Below are 11,328 nucleotides of genomic sequence, written 5' to 3' on the forward strand. Positions count from 1 at the left end.
AATCACATGTATTACTTGATAAGGTTTCCATCAAAATTATAAATCATAGAATATAATCAATATTAAAAGTTGAAGTAAGCTTAGATAACTCCTAAAAATTTTAAAGACTTATAAATTAACTATAAAAACTGTGAGAATGTTGTAGGTCGTGTTATACACACTAAACAATCGTTTTGAATATTGACATGTGTTAGATATTTGACAATGAAACACACCCGTAGTCATGAACATGAGACTAATATGAACATATTCACACATGCGTCAAGATCACATCGGAGTTGGATATTGACAAGTATCAAATATCATATACGCCTTCTTTAAAAAAAATCGATGCTACAAATTAGCATGGTTCAAAAAAGATATTGATAGTATCTTTGATTAGTGAAGTGAACTTTTGTACAAATAGTACGGAATCAAATCAAATAGCAAATAAATCAAATTGACTTGAAATTGAAAATAAAAATGCTGAAAAAAAATTAATTTCTCTAAAAAAGTTTAATAAATCGACTGTATAATAAATAGTTCGATTTGAAAAAAATTATCTTCTAACAATTTAAAATAAATTATATAATTCGATATACCTAATCAATAAATTTACTTCTAAATAATTTTGTTTGATTCGGATAACTTTTCATTATAATCCGATTTAGTTCGATTTGATTTTCCGAGGGAACTGCACAACCCTACTATCCTCTAACTTAAAGTTAAGAAATGTAAATGAGGACATACACATTACTATCATATAGTAAAAGAAGCTGTTGAAAATCATGTTTGACAAGGCTCATTAATTTTAAAAAATGAATAAAAAATAGCTAAGGAATGTATAGACTAATCTTGCAAGCCATGAAAATCCTCCAAATGGCAGCACACCAGAAACCCCTAACTATCCTACAATATTTTTCCTCTTGTCATTATTATCATAATCACACAAATAGAAAGAGTCAAAATACCATACATTAAAATAAAAACCATGCCTCTTTCACAATTAGTTTACACTATTTTAATCTATTGAAAAATCAAAAAAATGTCTTATACAAGCTCTTAGAGTACCTCAATTTCTTCCACTAACCACAAAAATGAATGATCATAGATCAAAGATGATGATCATATCTCCAGGTTTATTACCAACTGAATCATTACTAGATTCATTGGTTTTAATCTCCAATGAAGTTAGTTCAATTGAAAATTTTCCATTAGTACAAATAAAAAATGTATCATCCATGATAAGAAGGGTCAAGCTTCTTTCATCATTGTTTGAAGAGATTCAAGAATCCGATTCACCGCTTCCGCCTTCGTCGATTCTTTGTTTCACAGAACTCTTTTCCATGATCACAAGAGTGAAGATTCTCATTCAAGAATGCAAAGATAGAAGCTCTCTTTGGAGTCTAATACAGTTGGAGTTCGTTTCGAATCAGTTTTTCGTGCTTGTGAAAGAATTCGGAAGAGCTTTCGATATTCTTCCTTTGAATTTGCTTAATGTGACTCATGATATAAAGGAGCAGATTGAGCTTTTGCATAGACAAGCTAAGAGGGTTGAAGTTGAATTGTTTATTGATCCTAGAGAGGTTCAAAGAAGAGAAAAGCTTTTGGAAGTAATGTCGAAGAATTGCTTGCAGAACAAGAAAACTAATAAAGGGTTTATTGATTTTGTGAAAGTGGAAGAGATAATGAGTAGCATTGGTTTGAGAACTTTATCGGATTACGTCGAGGAAATATCGAAATTAGAGGTTGAAGCTCAGAATCAAGCGGGGACGGGAGGACTAATCGTCGTCTCGAATATAAACAATCTCATGTTGCTCGTTTCGTATACGAAATCGATGGTATTCAGAAACGACGACGAATCAGAAGAGTGTAAGCCGTTATCTATGTTTCTATACAACAAAACTAAAATACATGATAATGACAGTTCTTTGTTATCTTCATCTTCTTCTCGATCGATGATGTCGTCGATGGTTAGTATTCCGGACGAATTTCGTTGTCCGATTTCGCTAGACCTAATGAGGGATCCTGTGATTGTTTCATCGGGACATACTTATGATCGAGTTTCGATTGCGGAATGGATAAACTCTGGTCACCATACTTGTCCTAAAAGTGGACAAAGACTAATCCACACTGCTCTAATACCAAATTATGCATTGAAGAGTCTTGTTCATCAATGGTGCTACGAAAACAATGTCTCGGTGAACGAATCGAAGGAAAACAATAACAGTAGTAGCAAAAGGCACAAGAATGAGAATGCAGTTGATCATATTTCAGCAAACAAGGCATCAAAAGATGCTGTCAAAATGACAGCAGAATTTCTTGTGGGAAAATTAGCAACCGGTTCAACCGATATCCAAAGACAGTCCGCGTACGAGATTCGCCTCCTTGCGAAAACTGGTATGGACAACCGAAGAATCATAGCCGAGGTAGGCGCGATTCCGTTTCTAGTAACACTTTTAGTATCTAAAGATTCAAGAATCCAAGAGCACGTCGTGACAGCGTTATTCAACCTATCGATCTACGACAATAACAAGATTCTAATCATGGCGGCCGGAGCGATTGACAACATAGTCGAAGTACTCGAGTCAGGAAAAACAATGGAAGCGCGAGAAAACGCTGCAGCGGCTATATATAGTTTATCAATGATAGATGATTGTAAAGTGCAAATTGGAGCAAGTTCTAAGGCAATACCTGCATTAGTAGGACTATTAAAAGAAGGTACACCAATTGGTAAAAAAGATGCTGCTATTGCATTGTTTAATCTTGCAGTTTATAATCCTAACAAGTTAAGCATTGTTAAAAGTGGAGCAGTTACTTTGCTTGTTGAGTTGTTGATGGATGATAAAGCCGGGATAACCGACGATTCGTTGGCGGTGCTTGCCGTGTTGTTAGGTTGTTCTCAAGGGTTGGAGGAGATAAAGAATAGTAAGAGTTTGGTGCCAATTCTTATTGATCTTTTGAGATTTGGATCAGTGAAAGGGAAGGAAAATGCAATAACACTTTTGCTTGGATTGTGTAAAGAAGAAGGTGAATTGGTTGCAAGGAGATTGTTGGCAAATCCTAGGAGTATTCCTTCTCTACAAAGTTTGGCTGGTGATGGTTCTTTGAGAGCTAGGAGAAAAGCTGATGCATTGCTTAGGTTGCTTAATAGGTGTTGTTCTCAACCTCATCATTCTTTGTGAGGGGAGTATAGTAGGGTTTGTTTAATGAGTAATGTGATGATATGTGGATGCAAAAATGTATATTTTTGTGAATGTTATACATGGAAAATTTGTGTTCATTTGTTGTTGTAGATTTGTTAAAGGTTCAAAAGCTTTTCAAGTTCTATTTTTTGGTATATCCATTTGTTTAATATAAGAAGAGTACAAACAATTGATAGAGAAAAATTACATTTATCAGTTATTGTTAGGATTGAACAAGAAGTTGGATGAAGTAAAAGGAAGAATACATGCAACTAAACTTCTTCTCAAGATTCGTGAAGCTTTTGTTGATGTAAAGAGAGAAGAAAGTAGAAGGAAAATTATAGGAAAATTAGAATTCAAGTAGCAATGTAGAAAGCTTTGCTCTAGCAGTAAGAGAGCCTCAAAAGAATATGAAAACCAGAAGTTGGTGTGATCATTTTAATAGGCCAGGGCATATCAAGAATGCGTTCTTGAATGGTGAGCCCGAAGAAAATGTCTATATGAGAATTCTTTTTGGCCTATACTCGCCATAAAATTTTGGCAAGGTGTGTAAGCTCAGAAGTCACTTTATTGTTTTAAGCATTCCCCTCGAGCTCAGATCGAAAGGATGACACTCAATGCCAAACCAACTATTATGTTTGTAAAATACTCAAAAGAAGGAAGGGTGAAGTAAATGATACTACTCATTTGTCCATAATAGTCCATAATCTATATGCAGACTGAGTTGGTTTGGTTATGGATTAGAGGTTCAAAATGGGTACTACTCATTTGTTTAGGGGAATAAAGTAACTTGTAGAAGAAGTAAGAAACAATAGACCTAGCAAAAGAACTATTTAAATGACATTGCATTTATTTGATTTGTATTACAACAATATTCTAGAACTAGTTTTTAAAAGATGCATGGTTTGGTCTTCTTCTAGATTGTGATGCACTTAACATTGATTATATGTTTGTAAAAATTGATTTTATGATCAACAAACAAATTTGAGTAGTCGGTTATTAGAATGCATAAATTTATTTATAGAGGAACTTTTTTAAAATTTAAAAAACAAATTTGAATAATCAATTTTTAATTAACAAAAATAGATTAATGATATTGAAATGCTTAAATAACTAAGTGATGATCTGAACTATGAAAGCTAATAACGATATTGAATGATTAATTAAATGATAAAACCAAACTAATTGAGTGGTTAAAATCTGTTAGGCCAATTGATGTGGGGAATTCGATTTATAGGATTCTAAAATCCGATGATGGAAGTAGAAATCATATATTTTGTAAGGGTTGTAGAAATCAATTTTTTAGATGTGAGAAATGGATTTTTATGCAAAAAGAAACTAATAAATCTTGGTGATCTAGGTATAATAAATACTAATTAAATATAATTAGACCTAATTAGGTGCATCTACTAGGATTAGTCAATAATTAAATAGTAAAGACAATATTAAAAAATTCTTGATGACAGGTGTTAGGCTAAATGATATTTAATGGTGAGTGCAAGGTTTGATGATGAGTGTTATATCATATGAAGTTGTTGATGATATATGATAATATGTCCATTTATAATGTATTCATATGTGTAGATGATAATTTAAAGGGTTATGATATTTGAGTTGCAATACGAGGTAGGTATGTTATAGAAGATTTAAGTTCAAGCCAATGAGTGATTGGCAAGTGGTTGTCATAGTAGCTGGATATTTTCATTACATTGTTAATAAATTAGTTCATGTATGGTTTGAGAGACACTCGAGTTATTAGAATCACTTGTGTGCAATGTGACAACAATTTTAGGATTGTTCTCTATTTTTTATTGAATATTTTATAATTATGTTTATTCCGTAATACGGGAGTTGTGTGGCTTTCTTTTTTATTCTTAGCTCTTAAATTCCATGGCTCTAATTAATTAGAATTCGGCTGAAAGAAAAGTAAATAAAATTTGACCAAAAATTATTCTTAAAAAGTCAACATTGAGTAAGGAGCTCCATTCCTTTCTTTTAACCTTCAAAATATACAACATTCATATAAATTCATCCCACTTCTCTCAACAAAACATTGTAGAATTTTAAACATACATGTGGTTGATGTTCCCTGAAAATTATTATATGCTTTTCATATCATTTTCCACAAGGAAAATGGCTTCTTTTTTTTTTTTTTTAATCATTCTTGTGCATCGCAACTCACAAGGTTGAACTTATCACTTTAAAAAGATTAAAAATTATAACTTTCATCAAATAAAAAGACAAGGATTAAAAGATAACTTGACTATTCAAATAAAATCTAGTATTATTCTCTTTTATTTTTTATTTCCAATTAATCCAGACATAGTTTAAAACAAAAACATTTTTATAGTAAAACTACACAATATGCAGCAATTTCCACAAGGATGATATCTAAAACAGTATTAAGAATAGTTATTGGCGGAAAAAAAATAAGTGATCTTTATTCTGTGGCTTCAGGGTGTTCTAAAATTGCAGAATGCAGTACATTAATGCATTATTTTCAAATTTCATCCACCTTTGCCGTGCAATCAGCATCTGCTGATACATTATTAAGATTCCTAAAGGGGCGGTATCACTTCAAAACCAGATTCGATGCATCATATAAAACAATGACCTCTCTTGATTGTCAAAATGTAAGTTAAAATGGTAAGAAAATGAAAAAAATAGTAATGTCTATGCGTTGGCGAACAAACAAAATTTAATGTTTGAAGAGTTACATAACCAAAAGGAAAAAGAGAGAGAACTCAGCTGCTACATAGGAGCTGAGAAGCTGAACTTAAATCCAGTCTTCCCACGATCATGCTCATCCTTCCTAAGAATGTGGAAGTGGTTAACCTGAAACAACAAATATGCTGGTGAATAAATCATAGAAAATTTTAATAGAAAACGAGCAAACACCAAATCAAATGGGAGGCGAGATTCAGTTGATTGTTTCCCCAAAATATGTTACTATATTCAAATAAGTTTATACAACAGGTAGCTTCAGGAAAAGTATATACCATGGATCAGAACTGCATGCAGATAGTATTATTATGTTATTAAGAGCTCAGTTGAGAACTAAAGCGAGATATGAAGAAAAAGGAAAGTAACACAAGCAATGTGATTTCTAGCATACAAGGCTCTATTTTTCTCCCTTTCCTCATACTTTTTAATGTACAAATATAAAAATAAGATTACCCAAAGTCCTCTATACTTAGCCTACAGCATGGAGTTATGGACATTTAACTTCAATTTTCCCCCCACTGTTTCCCAACATTTGGTTGATTTTATTTGTTTCATATATTAAAGAAATTAAAACCGAAGCTAACCTCCAAGCGGAAGAGTCTAGTAGGAATAACAATTCCACATCCGACAGACAGTCGAAAGGAATCTAAGAACTTCCGTGGAGAAAAATGCATGTATTCGCCCTGAGTTAGTTTAGCAGTATTCCCAGTACCAGCAAAAACGTGACCATGTATTCCTTGCTCTCTCAACCACCTAATAGGAAGGTCAAAAGAGAGGTCTGCAAAGGCAGTAACAGCAAGATCTCCTCCAATGAAGTCACGCGTAGACGAATCACCACTGTCATCATTTGATTCATCTCTTCTTTGCCTCCGCAGTTCAGTAGGGCCTACTCCTCTAGTTTTAAATCCCCATAATGTTGCTGGTCCTCCTAGGGTGCAAACTGGAGAAAAATCACCACCCAAATAAAACCTTTCGGGAAGGGGAGATGGCTTGGTCCTGAACCCTTGCCCCCATGGAAACACAGCCCCAGCAGATATGCCAAGGTTCAGTGCTGTATTATAAAATCCAAAAGGGACAGCAAGGCGAGCATCAAACTCCTGCATTAGAAGAATTAACAGACTTACATGAGAGGGGAAAAAAACTCTAATAAAGAGCAGAGAGAAAATAAATTATTGCAGCAAAATAGTAAGACAAAAATGCATATATGTTACTGTGACCATGGTCCGTGCCTTTAAGGCTTTACTGTTTCCAGATCCGGATCTAACCTATATAAATCATACTGTTCTAGATTCACAAGACTTTCGGAAAAACCTCTGCACTCAGGGAAACAGTACCTTTGCACATGGTCGAAGTGGCAGACTATTTTTTCTCTTCTCGTCACCACAGTTACGGCATATTTTCTTCCTGGTTTGGCGGTTCTTATTGTTTTTCAGGCTGGTGTTAACAACCAGGTTTTGAAATCTTAACCAGGAAGCAATTTTAATAATATGTTTTTTCTGTAACCGATTTTGAAATTTTGGTTTTTAATCCAATCCATTTTATTTGAATATGGATTGGATATCAATATATCCAAACCATGAACACCCTTAGTATACTTCCACACATTGACTGAGTTGCAAGTGGTATATCCCTCAGATCGTATTATCTTCTGGAAACAGTCCGCCTGAAGAAAAAATTGTTTGACTGTTCCGACATTCATAGAGGTAATACTTCTATAATCTATTACTCATCAAGGATGATGATCAAACCAAGAGTTAAATGGACCAGAGAATGATCCATTAGAGCCTATAAGCCAATGAAACCATCCATTTGAAATATATATTTTACAAGAAAGCATGCAGGATAGAAATAACTGCCACCATGACCAACTATTTTAGGCCTGCGTGATTTCTCCTGAAATACACATTAAAAGGGTGGTTTAGTTGGGTTGTAGGTTATTGGATCATTGTTTGTCCATTTAAATCTTGGTCCTAGTTAGTTTCTCTAGGAAAAATAGCTAACCTCGTGTGCACCACTATGAAGCATGCACATAATTAACAGCCATTAATTAGAGGAAAAAATCACTGAGACAGTTCGCAAACATTCAATCATTGGAGGGCACTTTGCATCAACTTCCAGCAAAATTGGCTGTAAGGCAAGTGTTTCCTCAAACCTCATGCATGTGAAAGCCCTCCCTAAACAGTTGCACCAAATTGAAATCCTAGCATCTCACTCTCAAAGAAATGCAATAAAGAAACATACAGCAATAAATATCCAAATATCCATTAGAGTTTTAGTACTAATACTTTTATTTATGAATATGCACCAAGGAAGAGTAGTCAGTAGTATCACTCTTTCCCCATAACCAACAAAACATAAGCTGAATGATGTCTGCATTATACCAAATGACAAACAGAACTACATATTCTCTTCTATGGGAACAGGGTCTGAAATTTGCTTCCCTGACCAAGGAGATGTGAGCCTACCATACCCAAAACATCTATAGTTTAAACCTAATTTTCTGCTTAGTAATTCATCAATTAATTTTCAAACATTAAGAAATTTTAGCCTCTGCCAATATTTTTTTCATTAAGTTTGAAAGCACTATCACTCGTTAGAAGGTTACTATACTTCATGCATAACACATTAAATTGCGAGAAAACAGATCAAAATTGAAGTCAGTAGAAGAAATTAATCATACCTGGCGCAGAAACCGCGAGCTCCGGTGATCCGGTGTAAGACCACCCAAGTGAGTGGTGGAAACGAAAGCATATCCTTTTGTAGGCCTAATAGGCGAATCTCTCCTATCAAATTTTAATGTATACTTCAAAGCCGATAGTAACCCATGGCCCAGCTGTCTCCTTACAGATTTTGATGCCATTTGTGACGGATCCGTTAAGGTACGCCATCCAAGAGTGTACACTAAGTCCTGGTGCTTTGTTGAAATCAAGTCAAGAGACATGCCTAACAACTGCTCTTTGTACGATGAAAACTCCTGCCAATCTTGAGAAAGCATGAACATCCGTGCCACAAGAGGAGTTAAAAACCCTTTGAGGCGAGGGGCATACACCCCTAAGCTCACCTCTGTCGCTTGGCTGCCACCATAGGCTAAAGAAGCATCCCATATATCACCATAACCAAAAATATTCTTATACTTAACAGTTCCTTCGGAAGTCCATGTATTAACCTACAAAAAGCATCACACAATTTCCACAGAAATAAATAAAAAATACATTAGATTCTTTTTCTCTTGTTCATTCATAACCTCAAACAAAATAGAAAAAAGAAACTATTGTATTACACACACGCGGACACACAGTAATCTTCTCATCTCTCAAACTCTCACATGATACTTCCCTTTCCTAAATATACAAACACACCCATAAACTGCAAAACTTCACTATATTTGGATATATGTCACTTTGTTCATGCCTAAACACACCTGTTTGGATTTTTACTTATTTGAACTTATCTACTAATAGTAATATAAGCACTTGTGAGACAGTTTAGAAGAGCTTATGAAAACATCTTAAAACATATCCATAAACTATCTTCAACTTATTTCCATGTGTTCTCTAGGATAGCTAATGAAATTGAAAACAACTTTTTAGCTTATATGAATATAATTCAACTCTATTTTAATTTTTGTTATAAAAATAGCTTATACTTATACATAAACAAGGCTTTGTTGAGTTGTTAATTTGAAAAGAGCCTTTAAATCAACAGCATTATTAGTTCGATCTATGAAGCACGGAAACCCGAACGGTATTGATACTGACACAGCGACACCAATAATAATTCAAAAAATAAACAAATTAAACATAATCCAACCCGGACACGGACACACATTTTTCCAGAGGTTTCGATAGAATGCAATGCATCATATCACAGAAACATCTCAATTTTTTTTTTCTTTTGTATTCCAAAGTAACATTTCCCACACTGAGTCAACACATTATGAAAAAGAGAGAATAAGAAAGTACCGAGGGTTTCATATAAACTCCAAATCCACCAGAAAGTTTGCTATCAGTCTCAACAACATCGACGATAACATTCGCCGTGCCTGGCAATTCTCGAGGTCCAGCTTCGAGCTTAACATTGCAAGAATCAAAGATTTCAAGCCCTTGAAGCCTTGAGATAGCGATTTGCGAAGCTTGCATGAGCTCCTGCATTGTAGTGGCTTTCTCGATTCCATTAAGTTCGGCTTCGATTATCCAATCCTTAGTCTTCGTGTTTCCGTTGATTATCACGTCGTGGACTCGGATTGGGACTAGTTCCGTTGTTAATCGACGGGAAAAGGCTTCCACTCGGAAACGTTGCTCGCGTAATTTGGATTCTACGGATTGAGGGATTTGGTGATTCGGTTCGTCTTCGTCGTCGTTTTCGTATTCTTCTTCGTCTTCATCTTCTTCGTCGTCGATGGGGTTGTTGTTGTTTTGTGCGTCGGTGTTGGTGTTGGTGGAGTTTGGAGTGTGAGAGTTGGAAGGAGAGGGTTCTTCTTGTGTAATTTCCATTTGATTTGTGGGATGAAGTTAAAATGTGTGAAGTTGAGTGTGTGAGTAAAAGCGGGTCGCAATTCGGCGGGGTCACGGCGGCGTAGAGAATGAGGAGGAAATGTAATTAGTTGGTTACTTAGGCCCATTTGATAGTTTTAAAAAAATGGCTTTAAAAAATTCAAAAAAAAAATCAGAAATTAAGGTATTCAGATTTTTTTCTCATTATAATTTTCTTGATTTTTGAAAAATAATTTTAAGTAAGCCCCTATTAAGTCAACACATATTGCCACATGTTCTTGATGAAAGATTATGTTACTTCATCTTTTATCTTTACGGGAGGTTACAATGTCTAAAAAAGTGTGCGTAAAAGTAAATCGTAATTCGACGGTGTCCTAAAGATGCAATTGTATATACTTATATAAAGGATCACAAAAATTTGTTGATCTATCACCCGAATATCTCTTTCTTCTTCGAATGTGACCTAAGCCATATAAAACCCCAGAGAGTCAGTGTATCGTTGAAAGCATGTAAGTTAGAGCTCGTGTAGGGTGAAAATTTCTCCTTATTCAAACACAACTTTTCGAAGAGTTATGAACTCCCCAAGAGAATTCTTGAAATGTCTAGGTTGGTCTTGGTTTTTATTATTACTAAGGAGAGATCTCATTGGAAATTTCATATACCTTCTCGTTGTCTCTGAACCATTTGATCGGTCTTTTTAGTTTTTATTTAACGCATGTTTCTTCTTTCTTATCTATTTTCGTCAGCTCGACGATCTTCCTTTTTATTGTCTCCCTCAACGGTGTCTTTAGACGGGGGGAAGCCTCTAGTGATAGATGTGACGAAGTTAAAGCTTCATGTCATGGACGTTATGAATTATCGCTTTCCTATTCAAGTTTCTTCCTCATTGTCACTATTATCCTTGTTCTTCTTGACTTTCTCGACAACCTCAATCGTTTTCTTCGTAA

General features: G+C 34.7%; 2 protein-coding genes across 2 annotated transcripts; one reads left to right on the forward strand and one right to left on the reverse strand.

Moving 5' to 3' along the window:
• Window positions 1–987: 987 nt before the first annotated feature.
• LOC131617643 (U-box domain-containing protein 1) lies at window positions 988–4,026 on the forward strand. The gene has a single exon (XM_058888900.1). It carries the CDS (start codon window positions 1,077–1,079, stop codon window positions 3,162–3,164), a length of 2,088 nt encoding a protein of 695 aa, XP_058744883.1. The 5' UTR covers window positions 988–1,076; the 3' UTR covers window positions 3,165–4,026.
• Window positions 4,027–5,623: 1,597 nt separating this feature from the next.
• On the reverse strand, window positions 5,624–10,497 carry LOC131621030 (uncharacterized). The gene is made up of 4 exons (XM_058892234.1): window positions 9,851–10,497; window positions 8,569–9,054; window positions 6,473–6,985; window positions 5,624–5,999 (listed from the first exon to the last, which is right to left on the reverse strand). The coding sequence occupies exons 1-4, from the start codon at window positions 10,379–10,381 to the stop codon at window positions 5,916–5,918; spliced, it is 1,614 nt and encodes a 537-aa protein (XP_058748217.1). The 5' UTR covers window positions 10,382–10,497; the 3' UTR covers window positions 5,624–5,915.
• Window positions 10,498–11,328: the final 831 nt, after the last annotated feature.

This window comes from Vicia villosa, linkage group LG7 (genome assembly GCF_029867415.1).
Source record: "Vicia villosa cultivar HV-30 ecotype Madison, WI linkage group LG7, Vvil1.0, whole genome shotgun sequence".
NCBI classification, from domain to species: Eukaryota; Viridiplantae; Streptophyta; class Magnoliopsida; order Fabales; family Fabaceae; genus Vicia; species Vicia villosa.